This window comes from Spea bombifrons, chromosome 3 (assembly GCF_027358695.1).
Source record: "Spea bombifrons isolate aSpeBom1 chromosome 3, aSpeBom1.2.pri, whole genome shotgun sequence".
In the NCBI taxonomy this organism is placed as follows: Eukaryota; Metazoa; Chordata; class Amphibia; order Anura; family Pelobatidae; genus Spea; species Spea bombifrons.
The window spans coordinates 80,751,187-80,773,356 of NC_071089.1; the positions used below are offsets into that span (position 1 = coordinate 80,751,187).

The 22,170-nt window shown below is 40.6% G+C and overlaps 2 protein-coding genes across 2 annotated transcripts; both read right to left on the reverse strand.

Annotated features, from left to right (window-relative positions):
- Positions 1–1,396: 1,396 nt before the first annotated feature.
- Positions 1,397–11,846, reverse strand: EIF2B5 (eukaryotic translation initiation factor 2B subunit epsilon). The gene is made up of 16 exons (XM_053460032.1): positions 11,630–11,846; positions 10,006–10,130; positions 9,717–9,902; positions 9,422–9,599; positions 8,833–8,913; positions 8,447–8,524; positions 8,035–8,347; positions 5,967–6,112; positions 5,696–5,834; positions 5,516–5,617; positions 4,845–4,952; positions 3,779–3,869; positions 3,574–3,697; positions 3,356–3,481; positions 2,083–2,193; positions 1,397–1,970 (listed from the first exon to the last, which is right to left on the reverse strand). Exons 1-16 carry the CDS (start codon positions 11,750–11,752, stop codon positions 1,911–1,913), a joined length of 2,091 nt encoding a protein of 696 aa, XP_053316007.1. The 5' UTR covers positions 11,753–11,846; the 3' UTR covers positions 1,397–1,910.
- Positions 11,847–14,893: 3,047 nt separating this feature from the next.
- LOC128484043 (5-hydroxytryptamine receptor 3A-like) lies at positions 14,894–22,170 on the reverse strand. Its single transcript, XM_053460362.1, has 9 exons — positions 22,149–22,170; positions 20,762–20,925; positions 19,989–20,033; positions 19,318–19,427; positions 18,488–18,657; positions 17,106–17,285; positions 16,771–17,007; positions 16,151–16,432; positions 14,894–15,215 (listed from the first exon to the last, which is right to left on the reverse strand). The coding sequence occupies exons 1-9, from the start codon at positions 22,168–22,170 to the stop codon at positions 14,947–14,949; spliced, it is 1,479 nt and encodes a 492-aa protein (XP_053316337.1). The 3' UTR covers positions 14,894–14,946.

Here is a 22,170-nt window from a genome sequence, read left to right on the forward strand (position 1 = left end):
CTTTCTGTGCTCCTTAGATTATTACAATATATTCCATTTATTCATATAGCACCAGCACATTCCGTATAGTGAAAGTATTTAGCAAAGACAATCTATTGGCACCATGGCCGGGAGTCCTACTAGGTCCTGGCTCAAGGCAGCCCTATCAATACGATATTACATATACACACATATATATATATATTTTATATACACACACAATATCCAGAATTCATAGGAAGCCTCTCAATCCTTAGGGCTGTTCTCAGGATGTGCAGGAACTTTTTAGGAACAAGCAGGCGATGTGACCTTGACCCAAAGAGAGGGGTAAGCAGTGACATTGCAGAACCCAGGATGGAAGCCTCACTAGACCCTTCCCCAAGACAAACCTTCTTGTCAATCCGGCTTCATTAAAAAATAAGCCCCATGAATGCGCATCTCATAATGTATATTGCACCAATGTTCTATGGATCCTGGGCGTTCCCTGGAATGTTTGGAACAAGTGCAAACATATACGTTCTATTTCACATAACACTGCTTGTGTGCCTGCCTCACCGATGCTTCGGAACATTACCGGTATCTTACCTTCAACACTGTAGCTAAAGAGCTACAGAAGCAGAGGTAATGGCGTAGCACCATTTAACAAAGAAAACTATAGGCGGATTTCAATTAGGAAAAAATACCTTTCAGTTGCAAAATGTGCCACTTTTTCCTTCCAACAAATCCTATTGTTGGTGGCCAAAAGAAGAAATGCCTGTTGCATAGCTAGTAGGAAGGTACAAGCAATTAAATGTGGTGTTAATTATTAGTAATAATAATAAAATACACAAAAAGATTATAAGATGGTATGGACACTGCCTATATTAAAGGAACAGTTTAATATCCCATGCAGCCTCCCCAAATAAAATGGATATTAGAGTACTTTGCATTCTTTATTTATAAAAGACAATAACTTTTAGGAGAAGCTGCAGTTTCAGAGCTACAGTGCGTCGACCACCTCCACTTTCCAATTTTGAGGACGATCCCACTGACATTAATGGGGCAATTCCATGTGTGTGGGTTGGGGTCTTACTAGACCCCTTGGAATTTGTGTACAGCTAAACACTCAAAAAGGCTGGTTGTGGTATATATTGTGCGCACTCACAAGCTGGAGGTGTGTTTGGCTGAACTCATACATTGCAAGCCAACGAGATGGGGAAATATTGCAACTGGATTAGGGGTGTCCTGTTAAATGCCTGCATGCATTTGCAAGGGGGGGGGGGTTGCTACTACATGCATATAATGGCTCCACCGTCCCTTGAAGTAGAAACCTAGAATTGTAACGCATCCATTAAACCTTGCGGTCTTGTTTTCTTACATTACATGGGTGCAGGTATAGGGAACCAACTTGTGTACTATCAGAGAGTGAACACATAAGCCACATCAATATACTCTTTATTTGATCCCTGAAATAAATATTTGCATTCTCATACACGGCAGTCTGTGCAGTGAAACATCCTTCCAGCAGCTTCCTATAAGTTGATCCCTCTCCCATGGAGACATGCATACAAGCTGTCTCCGAACACATGGAGAGGAGGCCGAAGCAAAGATATCTGTTTACTTGTAGAGGCCAACTCCAAGTCCCTCTAGTACACAAAGCAGTGATTGCTCGGTAGTTATGTTATCATAAAGCTGCCTTATGTAACAATAATTATGTTCTACCAGATGGTGTGGAATAGTCAAGTCATTAGTAGCATGGAAGAGGTCCTTTAAGCTTGTACAATTCATGGAAGGAGACCACAGTTCCAGATTTTAATGGCAGTGGAGATGTCCTCAGGATGTTTTTCTCAAACTGCAGTTGAAGGGATATGTTAGCACTTTTAAGCATTCTCAAGGATTACCCAACGGGAACCTAGTAAAGTGAAGGGCAAGCAGGAGCCACCTCTTCTACATCACTCATCTTCTGAAGATTCCTCTTCAGCTTCTTCCAACCACTGGATAAACTTCTGAAGCTTTGGGGAAAATATTAGGTTAGAAAAGGCTGTTAAACCACATCACAATAAATCAGTGGATACTTGCGACTAGGTTACTAGAAATATATCGAAGGGTCGTCTTTGCCCTTACCACTTGTCTTTTACGCAATTGGCGACCCTTTTCAGTGATATCGGTCTTTGAAAACCAACGAAGAATCATCTCCTCTGCTATCACATCTTGCTGGTAGAAATCCATAAGCACCTATATGTTGCAGAGAAAGATTTGTTAACGCAAGTTCGCACAGAACAAGACAGATCAGATATCAATCCTAGACCTATTGATCATTACCGTACTAGCACATCGTCTCTATAACCATATGCTTAAATGGTAACCTTTACTTCTACTGCCTCATGCCTTATGATAACCAGTGCTTGACAAACTCCAGGCACAAGGTCGCCATGACAACTAGACATGGCAACCTTCCTGGCACCCAGGGTTTTGCAGGACAAGGGGGTAGCACTCGCCAGGACTGCCATCGGGAATGCTGCTCCCTCTGCATATTTCTTAATTATGAAATATATTAGTATGTATTATGGGGACTTGATGGTGGTGGAGTAGCACTTTAGACAGAAAGGAAGGAGGAGATATGACTTTAAATATATGACAATAAAAACCTGATTGGAAGAAAAAAAAAGGAAAAAAAATGCATTTTTTGCTGGCTCCTAGATCCAAACCAAATTTGTCAACCCCTGGTTTAAACTATTAACAAACACTTAATTAAAGGTGTTGCTAGCCAGTCATCTAGACAGCGTCAGATGAACCTCTATTCAAACCTAGTTTGCCAAGTGACCCTTCCAATTTCATCTAATCATGGCCCTTTTAGTAGGTACTGATCCCATCAATTTATGCACGCATGATGGGCTGACATTAACCAGAAAAAAACACTGGGAGTGCTGAAAGTGATGTACCGGGAAAGCTTTTACTACTATGAGAGTCAACCCTCTCATTGAAAACTAGGCCTCTTATTCAATGATTGTGATATCTGGTAAGCCTCCCAACCTGTTAGCGACACTAAAGGAAGGGGACGATTTACCATGTAAGTATATACACTCGCCAACCTATATCGTTCACCAAAACATTGTTTACAGTTTGAATCTGCTGTCCCTTAGAAACATCTGTCCTCATGTACCACCAACCGCACATGCAAAGGTAGATCAACCACTTTCTAAAGAGCAACGTGTGAGTTAAGAAACTCTGCTGTAGAATGTAACCTTTCCTGAAGGATGGCCCTTGTTACTTTTATATCTTTTAGTGTGTCTGTTTTTACCCATTGCTATGTATAATGTTGGAATACGTTGTATATCTGTACTGCAAAAAAATGTAACGAACAAAGATATATCTTAAATGACAACTTCTGCCATACCTTTGCAATACCAGCCCACAAAGTGTCATGGTCCAGGAAGAACTCCTCAATAGCTCCCAGACAACAAAGATGGTCTGAGGCCCGCTTTACGTAGTTCTTAAATACTGGGGTCCATCTCTTGAGAAGCTGATGACAAATAAGGGGAGGGGGATTAGAGCAAGTGCATGTGGAAGCCATAACTATTCATAGGTTAGAGAAATGTAGTACATAAAACTCACGGGGAGCAGGGCAGCGCAATAGGGGTTAACGTCAAGCATTCCGTCGAGCTGTTGCATTGGGAATTCCAGGACCACTCTACAGAGAACCTGCATGACCTCTACAAGGGAGATATTATAGGCATACCTATCGGAAAATAAATACAAGTTGCACGTGAATAGCAGATCAACATACACGAGTAGCCCATTCCAAATTATTTTCACTTACTTGAGGGAGTTAATTTCTAACACCAGATTGTCACATGAAATGTTCTCCTCCACTCCTCTCTGCAACGTTCCCAAAACCTCATTCTGGAAAACTTGAACAGAAGGACATCTGTATTAGTTTAAGCAGGAGAGTCGAGTGTGACCTTTCCTTGTGATGAACCTCAAAACCACAGCTTTCTTGTATGTTACTGTACTGGGCCAGTTCACAGAGAGTGCTGCGGGCCTGATGAGCAGGGCCGGCCCGACAATGGAGCCGAGTGGGGGAACCGGTCCAGGCGGGACTTTTGAAGGGGCAGCACTTTGCCGCCCCAAGCCCTTTTTTTTTTTTTTTTTAAAGCGAAAGAGAGAGAAAGGGGCGCCGAGTGGTTTTCGCTTACCAAGCTGTCAGTACCCGCTCTGCGCCCCTCTCTCTCTCCTCTGCGGCGAGTTTCCCTGTTCGGTCTCAGTGCCGGCTTGTAATGCTGAGTGCCGGAAGATTACCTCATTTCCGGCGCTCAGCATTACAAGCCGGCACCGAGACCGAACAGGGAGACTCGCCGCAGGACTGCTGAAATGTAAGTACAAGGGAGGGGGGCGGCGGGAGAGGAAGGGTAGATAATGGGGGGCGGCAGGGACGGAGGGAGAGGAAGGGTAGATAGGGGGGGGGCATTTTAAAATTTGCCCCAGGTGGCATTTTGCCTTGGGCCGGCCCTGCTGATGAGCACCCCAAATATCACATCTCACCTGAGACGTCCATATGATTTATTTCATTTATCACATAACTACTCTGTTTCCATGTGTTCTGGACAGCCACCATACACCGAATATTCAACGACTGTGTAGCATAACAGATCATGTCAAATTATCATTGTGAGAGATACGAAAAGGATAGGCGACTGAGCCCCCCCTACTAGAATCCAAAGTAATATTCCACATGGAGCTTACTTCTACTACCTTCAGCTACTTATTTGTTCCTCTCCGAGTCAATATACTCGACAGTCTCAAGGAAGCAATTTTTCTGAAAATACAATACTACACACTATGGCTACACAGGCCACTGCAATGGCTCTGTAACGGGATATAGTTACCTTTAATATCGTCAAACTGTGGGGAGGCTGTACGACTATCCATCTGCTCAGACCCTGCAATTATCTCACTCTCACCATCGCTGATCTCTTCCGTGGTCAGAGTCAATCCTGCAGAATAACGATGGATAAATATCGCATACAAAGGAAGTACGACCATTAAAGAAGACAGTTTCCAATTGCTGTGAGATCATTTTTAGATTTATTGCTGGAGAGGACAACGCAACATACAGCATTAAAAAGGAGAGTTAGAGACCTATTGCAAGCTCTAGGTCATCCATACATGTACACACATACACATTCTTCTAATATTATATGGTATATATACACACACACACACGCACCTGTATGTATAACCACAACTTTGCACAGCTATCTTTTTTTAAATTGCGCTGCTCTACATTCAGCTGGCTACACTATAGACAACGTTAACTAATTTTAATATTACATACAGACAAAATGATACAAATATTTAGACCCCAAACTATCTTCTTCACACAAAGCAATATCACATGAAGGACCGGGAATGGACTCCACCTAGCATGACCAACAACTCCCAAGGTGACATGACTTTTATATGTAGAGAGATTAGCACATATCCAACTTAATTCTTCTAAGCAACACATTGCCTCTTTTAGACTGAGCAGCAAACACCACCGCCTGTCACTACTTACCCCAAAAACTCCTCTGCAGCTCATTTTCTTCATCTTCTGTAATTTCTGAAGCTTTCCACACATAACCCTGACCCTCTGATCCAACTTCATCTTTGTTATATCCTGCAATCACAAGGTGTTATTTTACACTCGGACCTTATCACAAAAAATCAGCACAATAACACGTTTATGCCCCATTACCTTTGACCTTTGATCGCTCTATTTCTTTGCCATGTCCTGCATCATCACTGAATTCATCATCATCATCGTCATCCTCATCAGGATGATGCAGAGAAATCACCGTATTCTCTGGGATCTGCAAGTCGGGGCCCACAACAACCTGGAGATCAAAGAACAGAATACACAATTATAACACAAAAAAGGTTGTGACTCGTCATCTTGAATAAATTATAATACCATATATACGCTATATAACTCAATCCGTAATAATAATTATTATTTTCACCATTACCTTGGAGGTCAGGACACAGTGTGGATTTATCTGCACCTTTTCTTTCACAACAACATCGTTGCAAATGATTGAATTTTTGATTTTAACATCATCTTCAATGTGAACCCCATCCCAGATATACACATTCTCCAAAATCACTCTGTCCCCTGTCAAGAAAATCATAAAAAAGGGTAGCAGCAATATTCCATTTTTTAGCCTCGTCCCGGTTCAGTTTAACATTAGGGTTATTTATTTATTTACAAATAGTTTCTGAAAACACATTTTCTCATATATTTGTGTTTAGTGGAGTAAAGATTGGTTAACCCCTTAAGGACAATAGGGGTTATTACTCGTAGTATATTGTGGGACAATGGCTATTTTAACATTTTTCGGTGTTCCTGTTTAGCTGTGATTTTCTTCTTTCTCATTTCGTGCTCTCACACATATTATATATTGTTTTTTTCAGGACAAACAGGGCTTTCTTTAGATACCATTAATTTTATCATATCATCTAATTTACTATAAAAAAAAATGATAAAATATGGGGATTTTTTGTTAAAAAATTACTTTTTCTCACTTTTTAAACAAAAAACTTTTACCCATCTGCAAAAACGAATGAAAAAACCTGCTAAATAGATTCTACTATTTGTCCTGAGTTTAGAAATACCCAATGTTTTTATGTTTTTTTGCTTTTTTCTACACATTATGGGGCAATAAGTACAGGTAGCGTTTTGCCATTTCAAAACCTTTTTTTCCAAATCTGGTAATTCTTCCCCCCATGTGCCATTTTGGGTATCTTTGAAGGTGGCCAATGCAATTTACCCCATCAAGTCATATATTTTTAAAAACTAGACACCCCAAGGTATTTCAAATGCTGGTAATTTAACCCTTTCCATGCACTAATTTTACCACCAGCCTTTGTGAAACTTTATGGTAGTACATTTTTTTGTATTTTTTTCACACACGTTGTACTTCAGGTATAAATTTATCGCTCCTGGTATATGTCCCTGTCAAACAATATGTGTTCAGTAACATCTCCTGAGCGCAGTGATATCCCACATGCATGGGTTTGTTGGGTTATTTGGGAGGTAAAAGGCCGCCTTTGTGAGGTGTGTATTTTTTGGCCATTTAGACATCTGATCCTACTGCCCCCATGTCCCATATTTGGGACACCTTTGAACCCGGCCAATTCAATTTATCCCATCCACTCACGCATTTTTTAATACGAGACACCCTATGGGCATTTGTAATGCCAATATTTTAACTCTTTCCATGCTGGAATTTTTGTAAAGATAAAGAATTTTAGGACTTGCTTATTAATTTTTTTTTTTTTTTTTTTTTTGGTGACAGTGGGGATTTTTATATGTTACCATATTATTTATTTTTTTACATTTTTTTTACTAATCACTCATTAGTGAGCTGGACTCCATTGACCTTGCATGGTTGGATAGACCCTCTATGAACTCATATCTATTGTTGATGCCATCCTGTGAATGACGGCAACGTCATTTACAGGATGGCACTTGTGGTTGCTCTTCGGAGCAATCACAAGGCGATCGGGGTAGGGGGGTAGTGTTGCTGGCATGCCTCGATATCGAGGCATGTCAGTAACACCGTTTATGCTTAGGAAGCGATTCCGATCGCTTCCTAAGCTGTTTTAGCCGGGCGCGATCTTTGATGATCGGTGTGGCGGCGGCCATTTTTCTTCCGGGGAGGGCTGCCCTCCCCGGATCCACGGTCAGCCTCACTTGGGAGGCTTCCGTGGATGCGGCAATGCAGCTATTTAACGGCAGCCCGTACATGTACGGGCATTGTCGTTATCTCGTTGCACGGCAACCCCGTACATGTACGTGGATTGTCGTTAAGGGGTTAAAACAAACACATGGTGCCAGAACTAGGAAGTTTTTCTAACTTCTTGTTTTATTTCTCACAATACAACATGCGTTCTCCATAAAGCCTGTTCAGCGCAAGAAAATGCAGCAAAGACCTTCAGATCATACTTTTCTGCATTTACAGTAGTCATTACGTTCATAAAAAGAGTTATTTTGTCTACCTCCAATGCCCATCATCCTCAGTCGTTTTCTCTTACCAATGTTGCAGTTCCGTCCGATGGTGGCATTTCTGATGCTGCACTTCGCACCAATTGTCGTTTGTCTGCCGATCAACACGTTCTCTTGCAGACTGCTGCCGTGGCCTCTACTGACTTCTGACCCTCGATATATGTTGTGACGGGAGTGGGTATAGATCTGGTCAGTTTGATCTGTGAAGTTGGTTTCAGGGGTGATGGGGTACAGCCAGCGACACAGAATGTCAGAGGTGACAGCTTCATACATCAAGAGGTTGGAAACACGAGCACCATACTCTTCCTGAGTCACATGAAGGTGGATCTGATTCCCCAAGATCTGAATATATGAATGTAAATTATTTACACGATAAGCAAAATATAGAAGAATGACAAATCGAAATACCAGTCTAACAACATCTCACTACAGATGCCTCACCTCTTCATTCACTAAAAGGCCGCGGACAAAGTCATCCCTTGTTTGATAATCAAAGTTATCTGTAAACAATTCTGCAACCTGTGAGGAAAGGAGATGGACAGAGAACATAAAGAAAGTGGACCACAAAAGAAATACGTGCTAGAAATAGCCATGCAGTGGGGAACCACTACGTAAAAAGTAACGCAAATTGAGTTTGAAGGTGAAATTAACTAAAAAGTAACGGCTTTTCTAATGGCCCATATGGTTCTGTACAAGATGGCGGAGTGCTGTTAGCGGTTTTATCCCTTCTCTGGGCAATGAATTGTATTAAATCCCGAGAGTAGATCCTGGTAGTTATTATGTGGGATACAGTGAAGCGGTTGGTAAAACGTCCTCTCGTAACTTACCTGTGGAGAACAGATGCTGATGTGACAATCCAGCAAATCACGGCGCAGCTCAATTTCATCAGTCTTACTCTGGAAAATGCTCTGCAAAATAAATAAAGCAATCAAAAAATAGAACTGTGATGCACTTAACAGAACTCTGGCTCTACCCACTTCAGAGAACATAGAGGTTGTATTCAATAACCTGCAAGTTCACAGGACAGTGGAACCTTTCTACTGTTAACTACCGACCTCCTTGAGTAACTCCTCCACAAAGGTCCCTGCATAAAATCCCATAGGGCAACTATGACTAGACAGCTAAAAATACATTTTTCCTCGCCTTAAGCTAGGCCTGGGCAATTGAAACGTTATTCTTGGACATCTCATGCTTTTGGTGTTTCAACAATTAAAATGAATTATAATTACAGAAATATCACTAAGTAGCAAAGTCCAACTACCCTGTTGACATGGTTGAAAACTAACTGTCGCGTTCTCCTCTTCATCTAAGAGGTTATCGATGAACAAACAAATATATACATAGTTGACATTTATTGGTTCTCTAGGATAAGAAGAATGTAATCAGTTATGGTAGGAAGAAGAGAAGCACACCTACCATTGGAAAATGATAACGCTTCATGTCCTGGCTCTTCTGAAAAAGCAGCACTCGGTTTGTCTTGCTATCCATAGCAATGATAACATCGTCCTCTTGACAACGTGTGTGATGACCAGGGGAAGACTCTTTGAGAATCATGGTCATAACGGACACATTCTTCTCCAATTTTCGTCGTGTTCTACAAAACAAGTTGAAAAGGGTATTCAACATGGAAAGGGAAACCGCGATAAAAATACATGCTCATTAACATCTCATACTCTCTATTTCTCCACACACAAAGGGTTCTCTCATTTACCTATGTGCTTCCAAGGCTGTTTCAATATTGATGTTGGACACGACATCTCCAGTGACTAAAATGAAATCTGATCTCAGTAGGGATTTGGCATCAACATCCCTCAGGACATCTCCAAGAGAGCGATAGAGTTCAGATGTCACCACACGAACCACATTGGAGCTGGTTGGCCTACACCATTTGGATTTCCTACAGCAGACAAAAGTTGAGGTACAAACTCATTTACTGCATGTACTACACGCCAGTGCCCAACTGCCAACCACAAAATGGTTTATATAAAACCTCTACTCACCTCAGATGTTCTTTTATCTCATTCGCCATCCAGCAGCAGAACACAAATGTTTCCTTCACTCCATTGGCTGCGAGAAATTCCAGAGTGTAATCTATTAGAGCCACATTGGCTAATGGAAGAAGAGCCTGCGGCCAATAGTCAGGGACATAGAACATTGTTAATTATGGGCCAAATGAAAAAGGAATAAAGCACAGTCAGCAGAAATACTTTGATAAACCAATCAAGCCTAATAGCACAAGTTGTTCTGTATTAGGTTGCAATTTTCAAGAATTGGGTGTTATACTTTGTAATTATATATTATAAATAGTATCAAATTTATGATATAAAACAGTTTGTGGTTTCAACAACGAGACACAATATTTAATTATAGATGCAAAACTACTAAAAAACATTTTGTATTTGTAACACACCGGAGCGCCAGTGGTCTCAGTGCCTAGTGGTACCCGGAACGTAAACCGGGTCCTGGCCATGATATAGCCAAACCTATGAATCCCCAGAATGTATCAACAGACAACACAGGGAATCTTCATGTGGAATTACCAAAGCTGTTGCATTAAACGACCATGGAAGGAGCAAAGAAGTAATCCAAGGGCAGAACTCTCTCTCTGACTTTACATTTGGTTGTATGTTATTCCATTCTTCCTCTAAAGCCATGCGTACAATTAGAAAATGTTGCGTTTAAATTAGAACAATTAGGGCAACCGTCTCACCGATAATGGATACCATTCGGTAATGTATATTTTTGTTTTGGGAACTGTTGTTTGGAGATTTTTGGTTTAAACTGAGATCGGGGGGGGGGGGGCATTATTTATTTAAATTCCTGTCCTGAAGTTATCTGTCTTCTCCTTACCCCACCCTATCAAAGGCTGGCAGAGATAACAGGGAAGAATAGTCAGCCATTTGTTGAGAAAAGGACGTAAAGTTGGCTGCTCCGTTAGTCCACGGGGTTCTGATACAAATATACTTCTTGATTTTTATTTGTGTCCACCGTTACATACGATTATACAATAACATACTAATCATAACAATGAGCAGAGACTCTTGACATGTTAACCCTTTAATAGGCCATCATGAACATCCTTTGCTGTGACTCGCCAAATATGTTACCCAAAGGGTGACTTGCCATAATTTAAAGACACACTTATTCAAGTCACCTGCATTCAAGCAGGTATATCAGCCATAATTTGCTGGTTGGCAGTCTTATATTATGATGAAAGCAGTGAAGAATGGGGAGGAGTCAGATCCAGGCTGTGCCACCCTGAGTATTCCCAGGTACGTTTAGAATACGGAACCGACACCGTTCACAGGCGATATCACGGTGCTGCTCTAGGTCATAATAAAGAATACAACAGGAATAGCAACAGGGACACCTGGAAGTGTTGGCTCTGATACATCGATCATGCTACAGCTGGCTGAGAATTGTGGGATCGGTAGTCCGCGATAACAGCAGTACCACATGGCGCACATATCGCCGTTCACACGTTGGACGTAAATACTATACACTATATGTATATGGATTCAGGAGGCTCGTATTACCATAGGGTTCAAACTTCAGCACTCATCCACTCCTAAGCACCATTCACCTACTGTAACAACCAGCCTAATCAATTTGTACCGCGCTCACCCGTGGCCGATCCTTGGTGATAGGATAGAACCTCCGGTTGAAGCTGTCAGCTATCAGAACAGCCTGTAAAGGAAGCTGCTCATCCTCCGCCGGTGCTCCTCGTTTCCCGACCCGCGAAGCCATGACATGAAGGTTCACAACGCGTGCAGGCAGTCCCTCTGCGGACACCGTCCACACAGTGCAAGAACATCGTGTACGGTAGCCAGGTTGGGCCACAATAGTGAGCGCGACATCTGCTTCAGAAAGCGTTCTTGCTATGCCAGTTTCTTTAATATGTGCGCGTATTTTGCGCTGGTTGGATAATTCATGTTAGTGTTTGCCTGCTTTGTTCTTCCATTGAGTTACATATCACCGATAGATGAAGTCATTTAACTGGTTGTGATGTAAGTGGAATTATTAAAATAGCTTTATTAATGTATCAAACTTCTGGGGGGGGGGATCAGTGCACTTTATTTTCCTATCCTTACGTGCCTGTTTTGTGGAAGCTCAAACCGTAAGATTTGTCTATAGAACTATACGTGTATTTAAACAGCAATACATTGCTTCTCAATTACCGTATTTATCGGCGTATAACACGCACTGGTGTATAACACGCACCCCCATTTTAACAAGGAAATTTGAGTAAGAAAAAATAATTTTAACTTGGAAGCTATGAACTTAATGTTGGAATAATATTTATTACATTATAACATTTATTATAACATTTATACCACTTATAAGGCAAATATGAAAGAAAAAGCACCTCTTTGAACAAAAAAACTGAACAAAAAAAACTTCATCAGAATCAATGCTATCTGGGAAACCACACACACAGTAAGACACACACACACTCAGACACACACACTCACACACACTCTTACTCAGACACACTCAGACACACACACTCAGACACACACTCCCTAACCCCCCCTTCTCAGGATCTCCTCTCTCATTCCCTAACCCCCCTTCTCAGGATCTCCCCTCTCCAACCCTAACCCCCCTTCTCAGGATCTCCCCTCTCCAACCCTAACCCCCCTTCTCAGGATCTCCCCTCTCCAACCCTAACCCCCCTTCTCAGGATCTCCCCTCTCCCTCCCTAACCCCCCTTCTCAGGATCTCCCCTCTCCCTCCCTAACCCCCCTTCTCAGGATCTCCTCTCTCATTCCCTAACCCCCCTTCTCAGGATCTCCCCTCTCCCTCCCTAACCCCCCTTCTCAGGCAAAAAAAAAGGCACACCCTGCTTGCAGACAGGTGTATTCCAACAGGAGATACACAATGTCTTTGCTATCAGAGAAGTCAGCATTATTTTAAAGGTTTCCTGGCACTTTGAGCTGTTTGCAGATATATAGTCAAACCAGGTATCCATCACATGATATAATAGTAAAAACATTTGATTCTGCTATTATGTCAGGTGAGTGTGTATGTATGTGTATGGTGTTAGAGTGCATGTGTGTTAATGTATGGTCTTGGAGAGTGTGTATATGTATGGTGTCAGCATTCATGTGTGTTAGTGTATGCTGTTAGCATGTGTGTGAGCATGGTGTTGGAGTGTGGGTTTTAGCATATGGTGTTAGCGTGTGTTTGTGTCAGCATATGGCGTGTGAGGGCTGAGCCTAGAGTTAGCTGCACCTAGGAGAGGGAGAGCTTGTGTGTATACATGTGCTGTTACTGAGCTTGTGTGTTAGTATGTGTGCATGTTATTTATGGGGGAGGGGACCAAATAATTACTGCACCTATGCACCAGTACCCCTAAGGTCATGTACACTGTGACGTATTCTGAGTTACGCTGACTAAGCCTAGGGCAGAAGGTCCGAGGAAGTGGTACTCCCCCTGCTTGCCAAACCAGGGAGGCAGATATCCCTATTGGTCAATCAGGGCCCCCCATATCCCGCTACTCAATGGGTCAGTTAGAAAGCACCCCCATGCCTTTAATACATGGAGCACAGGGATATGATGTCATATGCAGGCATATCTCTTAAAGGCACGGTGCATCTTTGCGGCAGTACGGACTCCGACGAGGAGGGGGTAACTGGGGTAAACGCATTGTTGCGTGTACACATACATTCTACAGTTTTAGGTATATATAAATAGGTGAATCACAAATTGAGAATACTCATTACACCATTATAAATGCTTTCCAATTCCTGAAGCAAAGTGGATATAACTTGATTTCTGGATGACAACAATGTAGTATTTAGATGTTGTATACTCTGACCAGACATTTAGCCAGTGTGCTCTGTATGGTAAACGGTGTTTCATAATAGCTACAGTTTATTATGATTTTTTGAAAACGTATCTTTTGAAATTCTCAACGATAAAACTGAAACTTTGGTACATAAACCAATGTCAAATAAGCAACATCCTAAACTGTCAATATTCAAATATAATTAACTTCTAAAAAGAAAAAATAGTCTATGTATGGACAAAACACACATGCATATATAACATGTAACGACCAATGTGCTAATTCTTGCTTGCGTCCTCTTGGGGGAAGGTTGTGTAAAGTGTTAATGGTAACATTGTCACAGTGTGTCACATAGTATTCCAAGGAGTGGACCTGTATTTTCCCAAGGCTTACACCCAACCGTAGCACAGGTGTGCAGATAACTGCTAATAGGCCTGTGCCTTGACTGTAAAATGCATATTAATTAATCTTCTAATTTAGAACTCACGGCAAGATTTCTCACTCCACAAAAACTCCATGAACCCTACTATATTATAATGCTGGATATCACAGCTCCGGAGCAGAAATCTATATACTGTTGTTCTAGATTTTAGATTTAAATAATAAGCCCACCATTATTTCTTCCTATGGATTATTTTGTATAACTCAACAATAAATAGCTGATCACGGCCAATCTTAAACAAAAAAGGGGGAGCAAAGACCAGAATTGAACCAGTTCAAATGTGTCATCTCAGAAGAAGATGCTCACCAGGACTTTCTTTATGTTATGGATGAGTCTGGCTGAACAGGGCAAATTCGGGCTTGGCTCGCTCCCCTCTACAATGTGATAATAGGATGTGATATTTTTAATGATAAACATACTATTAAATTGAAAAGGTGGATATCACAGCACTTGATTGTAACTTTATCTGGAGAGCATGTTTCCATTGTTTCGAATGCCTTTTTTGCTCTATCCCTCATATATCTGTGTCACTGTAAATGTCATAAAATGTAATAACATCTTTTTGTGCATTTGTAAAAATGTTTATTTTTAATATGCTATTCCTTTTTATTCCATTGTGTCACTACCAATAAAGCAGTCGGCTCATTCAGCATGAATGCACTGTACATTGTCATCATTTATTTGTGGTAGTTCATCTTTATCCTTATTATTTTATATATTGTACCATACACACCACACACTGATGATGATAATGGCGTAGGATCCAATGAAGATCAGGTATAGACGATACAGCAGACAGTCTAGGACGTATCCAACTTGGACCCATTCTTCCTCCTGTTCCTTGAGCTGGTTTTTGCCCTCCATGATCTCCTTGATCTTGTGCAGGTTTTGACTAATCAATGCAAGCTGTCTCTCAGGGCCAGGGCTAAGGGCATCTGGGGGAAGCAGCTCTGGGACCATTGGTAGGACCTCTATGTGGTCTGAGGGCACAAAGAGGGGACCATCTTAGAGGAAAGAATAGAATAATTATGCAAATCTATCCATATCTCTATACATCTAATCCATTGAACGTATTTGCTGTCTATTTTTTCTACCTGTAAGGCAACAGAACATCCATCACATGTAGCCTAATCATGTTGACAGGTAGAGGAATGCATAGCCCAACTACTTTGGATAGGGGGCAATTTGTAAAGCCATAGTGTGGCATCAAGTCCAATACTGAAAATGTTTTATTATTGGTTAACAATCCCTCGTAGCAACTTTGGTATGTCTGTAGACTGTTATACATTCTACATCCAGCAGCTTGGAAAATGGGTTTTGTGGTCATCACACAATGGAACACAATTCATAAACTCAGACTAGACAATGCAGTTTTATTTTCAATGGACTCTCTATAATTGCTGCTCAATGTTAGAGACTAGGGCACCAGACATATATGTTCAAGCTAAACCAACAAGGGTTGACGTTGCTTTTAGATTACACGTGTACTCAAATTACAAGATCAGAACCACGAACATTAGGTTTGCAGGGGCAGCTACTTTGATACGTGATATAATAGTTCGATTCTAGGAATACATTTAAAGGCACCGTTTAGTGTCCCATGCAGCCTCAGTAACAAAGAATGCATATCAACATACTTTGTAAGTACATTAAAATACATTGTCCAACCTGTTGCAGTGCTCTGCCACCTCCATGGTGATCTGCCAGGATATTAATAATAATTAATAATAATCTGTAAATATAATAATAATACGCTGCTGTCAGCAATGGATGGCATTATCAGGTACACACAACAAACTTTTAGATGGACAATCACTTTGCTTCTCATTGGCATTTTATGAAACCATCATGTTACTAAGTATTTGTAATATAGACAACCCAGCCTCTTATAACTTGAAACATACAAAAAAATCACCTGTGATGCAGAGTTTGTTATGGTAGGGGTTAGATGGTGGTGGTTTTGAGGCTTTGTCTTCGCTGCCTGGTGGTGGCACTTGGCCACTAGAAGAAACAATGTGTGGGTTGGACACTGTAAATCGGTAACAGATAAGGCGAGCTATGTATACTAGTACAAGATGTCTAACCCAGGTAGGCACAGACCCACTTTGCAGGGTCCCACGATGCAGGACATGGGTGATTATGACTGTCTCCAGCAGACTGAGCACCAAGAGAGCCAAACAAACTGAGAAGTAAATACCTAAGAGACAGACAAAGCAAATGAGTAATTGTGACAAAAGTAGCCATGGAATAGAGATGTGTTTCTTAGTGGATCGTGTGTAATAGAGATAGTTGGATAAAAGGTTGTATTTCCCTCTGAATGTAACTTGCAGTGTAATTCCATTAGATAGGTATGTTGTCACTGATGTCCCTTGCACTTTATGGTCTTATTGTGCTCTTGGTACTACACCTGTTACTGAATAGCTGAGACTTATGCAACTACAATATTTTTGAACTGGAGGTAGCCATTGAAGAGTGGCACAAAGAAATGCTTCCTAGGCAAGCATGTCAGTGGGTGGTAGGTATGTATCATCTTACCAATTAGTGGGGTGCCATTGGCGGTGCTTGGTAACAGGTCATTCATAATTAGGAGGAACACTGTATACCCCAGAAGCAAAGTCATCTTGAAGGAAGCGCGGTCTGTGCTGTGTGGGGGGAGGTAGAAGCTCAGAATATCAATCAGCATGAGGAAAGCACTAGGGATTAACAGGTTCACCACATACAGGACGGAGCGACGCCTGATCACCACCTGGCAAGAAGAAAAAACGCAATGTGCTGCATAATAATGTAACATTAATTTCTGGCACCATGATCTTTGTACATATTTGTAATATATCAAGTCATTCATTATCCATCCATTCTTTTTTCCGAACGTAATCCTTTGATCCTCACCCAAAATGTAATGATATCCCACTCATCGATGCCAAATTCCAGTATGTCTGGTGTCCCTTCTATCCTCAGGAGCTCCCACTCACCACTGGTTTCCAGATATTGCAAGGAGTTTTGCAGAATCTGTTCCACAGGCAAAGCCAGTCCAAGACGTACATCTTTCACTAGAAACATGGGTAACAGTATGTATAAAATATGTTTATTTGACAGATATACAGATTAATTTTTGATATTTAATGTATTTCCCTGTGTGAATCTCTTCCATTTGACAGTTAAAGAGGTTCATTGTAACTTCCTCTCCTTTCCTCCTTGACCCTCTACAGTCTGGTTTCAAACCCCTTCACTCCACTGGAACATCTCTAACAAGTCTACAGTGACTTGCTCTCTGCTAAAGCAAAAGGTCACTACTCTATTCTAATACTACTGGATCTCTCTGCTGCTTTTGATACTGTTGATCACCACCATCTTCTTGACTCACTTCGAGATACAGCTCTCTTCTGGATCTTCTCATATCTGTCTAACCGTTCCTTCTCTGTCAGCTTCTTTGGCAAGACATCACCACCCCTTCCACTTTCGGTTGGTGTCCCCCAAGGTTCAGTCCTTGGCCCTCTGCTGTTCTCTCTTTATACTTCATCTCTTGGTAAACGAATCAACTCATTTGGCCTCCAGTATCACCTATATGCAGATGATACCCAAATCTACCTGTCTTCTCCTGATCTCTCTCCATTTCTCATGTCCCGTATTACCAATTGCTTGTCTGCTATTTCTTCATGGATGTCCCAGCGCTACCTGAAACTTAATCTTTCTAAAACTGAACTCATTATCTTCCCTCCACTACCTGGGGCCTCTACAGATGCACACACAGCAAGGCGTAGTCTTAGACCTGACCCAGGGCTTATGAAGATATTCCATCTACAATAGTCATTTACAACATTAACAATGTGGAAAAAAATTTGCTTTTCTTTCAAAACAAGGGCATTTCTTAATGACCCCAAACTTTTGAACTGCAGTGTATATAGTGTTTCTATCTGTGAAATAGTAGATTCAGTAGAATTGTCTCCATATAGTACTTGAGTCCTATCATCAGAAACTACAGAAACCCTAAAAATGCAAATATTGTGCATATTGCGTGTGTGAGCGCACCTTGCCAATGCTTCTAAGAGTCAAACTACCAGGCTGGTGCCGTGAACGCTTGACTGATAACTCCGCTGAAGCTGCCCCCTTTCCATCCCTGATTACTACTGTTATTGCATGAGTCCCTGTGTGACTCCCTGGTATCCAGGTATTGCTCTAGTTCTTGTGTTATTCTCTGTCATCTCTTTGTGTACTTGTGTTTTGCATTAGTCCCGGTGTGGGCCATCAGTACCTGTGTGCATGTAAGAGCCAAAGGTCAATGAGCAGTTCTGAACATCAAATGGGAAGTTGAATATGCCAAGGTTACAAGAGCTGACAACGCGAAGCATCCGGTCATAGCGAACACGTCCTGTGTGATTGACATAGACAAACGGCGTGCGTTGGGACTTATCCTCATCTATACTGGAGAAAACAAATTATACGTGCCAGTAATAAACATTTGTAGCACATCAGAGGACAGGTCTCCATTTATTGCATGTTAATTAGAATTATATTTTAAAAAAGCATATGGACATGTAATACTTCAATATGCATTCCTCAACCTGGAATAAATAAAATAAAAATCACTTACCTTTACGAAAAGCTACAGCGCAACCCTCCTGCCGAAGACATCTCCTCCAAGCCTAGGAGCTGGGGAGTGGGAAAAGAGGCACGGGCATGTGCTAGGATTCTGCAGAATCCTTTCATTCATTTTTAAAGGGACCATGAGGCTATTATAGGCATTAAAATACGTACAATGGCTGGGGTGTGCCTTTAATTATGTATTAATAAGCTCTTCAAACAAAGTTCACTGGGCTGCTCTTTTATACTTTATCATGAAGTCAGTGAGTTAAGGGCAAACTCTTCTGAAATCTCACCTCTAGACAACCACTTTAGTGAATAAACCCCTTAGACTTGAAGGAGATTTCACAGAGAAGCACATTCTACTGCCCACAGCAGCATTTCTTCCAAATAACAGGAAAAAGTGAGGAATTTTAAAAATGCATATTTATTTGCACCATCTTATACATGTGTATGAGAATGACGTGTATGATATGAATGAGTACAGCAATCAGCACTTACAATTCATAGACAATAATATCTGGTGTCCAAATGTCTTCAACTGGCAATGAGATCTTCTCTACGGAGCCACAGTTTTCTGGACTCCAGGTTAGAAACTCGTGCTGCCAAAACTAATCCAACAATCAGAGTAAAAATGAATGTACAAGGTAGTGCAAGAAAGACATGTTTTGTATCCCTGCTAGCCTGCCGTAGGAACAAAAAGTAATATCCATCTAACTATAAAACATTGTAATTGCCTAATTTGGATCTAATTTCTCTGACACCCCCACTACGGAAGAATACTGGGAGTACTTTTAGAAAATTGAAAATAGCCCCTACCTGTCCTAGAAGTTGCATCCCTGCTGCATCAGCTGCCCTCCTCAGTGGTCCAACATTTGAAATCAACAGGAACACGGTGGGATTCTGAAGAATTCCCCCATGCATTTGGAAAGCTGACCATGCCTTAAAGTGCATGTGAAGGCTGCAAAACCCATGTAATTATCTTCTGGGCCATCAAATAACTAATATATGTTACATATAATAATATTAACAACCTGCAACTATACTAATAAAATGGATTTACAAAAATCTATCTGATTTCCACTGGACCATAACTAATTGGCAAAATATTGTCCCAGTACCAGTGACTGATTTGCATAGAATCTACAAAAAGAGCTGTATTTGTAACTCACCAAACGCAGCCAGAGAAATGTGGTGAGAATCTGACTTTTCTCATTCTAAAAAGAACAAAACAGATGGCGGAAAATACATTATATCAGAAATCTATAGAGGGGACAAGAGCTGGTTATAACTAAAACAATCAATCAAATGAAGTCTGTATGATTCTAAGATACTTTATTCTGAAATAACCTTTGCACACGTTTACCAAATCAGATTTAAAACTGGGGTCTTCATTGCTATACCTGGAACACCGTCTACAAGTTCCCCATATAGCCTGAAGGAGGTTAGTTTTTTTTTTTTTTTTTTAAAAATTAAAACGAGGCAGTCTTTTAATTAATGATTTAAGGTTAATTACGGAATAGTGATTTATTAACACTATAATATTTATATACCTTAAAATGGCTTGAAGAAACATTTTGATAAAATGTACACCCTTTGCTAATGTTTCATATAATTCAAAGATGGCTGTCACCATCATTCCTCAATTTACAATTAATTATATTATTGTATATTTCTACTTTTTATCATCTCCAAATTCATTAATCATTCCCTATGGTGGAAACATGGAGCTAAAATACACTACTTAGAGGAATTAAACCAAAAATACACTACTTGGAGAAATTAAACCAAAAATATATCCCTTGCAGGACTTAAACCAAGGTCTAATTTATTTATCATTTATGCAGCATGCTAAGATACGGACAAATGAGACTTGATATATACATTTTCTTCTGTACTATCCTTATGAACCCCAGAAGGCATGAACACAGGTCATCATCCTTACCACTCCTAGCACCGCATAGAGTGTGAAGGAGATGTTCACACTCGTAGGCCGGCTATAATTCAACGTTGGACGGAAAGACTTCTTATCAAAAACATTTTGCAGGGATTCATATGTGGGTCCAGCTTCAGATCCTGTACACTGCAGCTCAGCACTACCTACAGCGGCTGACAGAGAGAGTAAATTATATTATACAGGTTATTCCTACAGCCAAAATAATAACAATATTGTGTATATTTGTTTGCCAGATATCAGCGAAATATATTATTTAGTATACCACTGATTAGTTTTTCTTGACCGAAATCTACCAACACCACAATGCTTTGAGCACAAACAATATGACTTGTGAGTGATATTATACTTTCTTAGGTTTAATATGGTCTAGCCAAAACAGTGACAAATATATCACAAATATAGTGGTGAATTGTACCTGTTATTTGACATATGAAATGCATACAAGATACAACGTCAAATATTACATCCCAGCCCTGCAAGCCGTGTCCTCTTTACCTTATTTTTGTCTTAGTCTCTCAATTCTAATATTGTCATATTCTTTGAATATATGTTTTATAAGAAGTGCTGCGTACATTCTCGGATGTATATAAATAAAAGATAATAATAATCATAATAATAATAATTCCAAGTCATTCAGTATAAGCTATTTTGTGGTAAATCTTATCTTAACCCAGCTCAATATTTTCTCCTTTTATGGCCCATTACTTAGAAATGATGATACAGTTCCGTGGTCAAACATTTAATTACAAAATGTGCCAATTAAGGATTTCTTTAGGCCTAAATACATGCAGCACCGAATTTGTGATTTGAACATGCATTTGGTTGTACTGCTAGGGCCGGAACGGTTGGAAACTCATACACGTTGTGAAATAAAAATGCCATTTCCCTCTGATCTTTTGATGCAATAGGGCTTACGTATTGTTCTCATCACCATAGAAACCTAAGAAATGCTCATGTTGATTGGAACATTCTGTTGGTTGTTATGGTGATAAGACCACTTTCCAACGGTTGCACCAGAATCTTGCTTGAAACATGACCCTCGTTGTGCTCTTTTGGTTGGTAATGCTTGTTTCCCCATTTTTATTAAAGCATTGGTATCCAGTTTAGAATTTCTCAGCGCTAACACTACATACATTTCTGTTCTGGTATATTATGACATATCATATATAATATACAAGGCATTGAGTCTTACCATACACAAACAGTCTCCAATACACTGCGGAAAGCAGAATGGTTCCTGCTGGGTACCTTTTCATCAAGCCACCCATGAGCTGTTAGATGCGGAGTCACGTACGTCCAGTTTTACTCCAGCCTCCTCTTGTAGTTTTCCGTAACACTTATTTGATTTTGTTCCCTAAATCAGTCTACTGATTACCTGTGTGTGAAGTGTGAACCAT

Excerpts from the sequence above, each read along its gene's own strand:
- LOC128484043 (XM_053460362.1), bottom strand. The coding sequence starts at position 22,170 with ATGGTTCACACTTCACACACAG. Across the intron at positions 20,926-22,148 it reads GGTTCACACTTCACACACAG|CCGCTGTAGGTAGTGCTGAG; the intron begins GTAATCAGTAGA and ends TCTCTCTGTCAG. Across the intron at positions 17,286-18,487 it reads TGGCTCTTACATGCACACAG|TGAAAGATGTACGTCTTGGA; the intron begins GTACTGATGGCC and ends CCATGTTTCTAG.
- EIF2B5 (XM_053460032.1), bottom strand. The coding sequence starts at position 11,752 with ATGGCTTCGCGGGTCGGGAAACGAGGAGCACCGGCGGAGGATGAGCAG. Across the intron at positions 9,600-9,716 it reads ACAGCCTTGGAAGCACATAG|AACACGACGAAAATTGGAGA; the intron begins GTAAATGAGAGA and ends CTTGTTTTGTAG. Across the intron at positions 3,870-4,844 it reads ACAGTTTGACGATATTAAAG|TTTTCCAGAATGAGGTTTTG; the intron begins GTAACTATATCC and ends CTTCTGTTCAAG.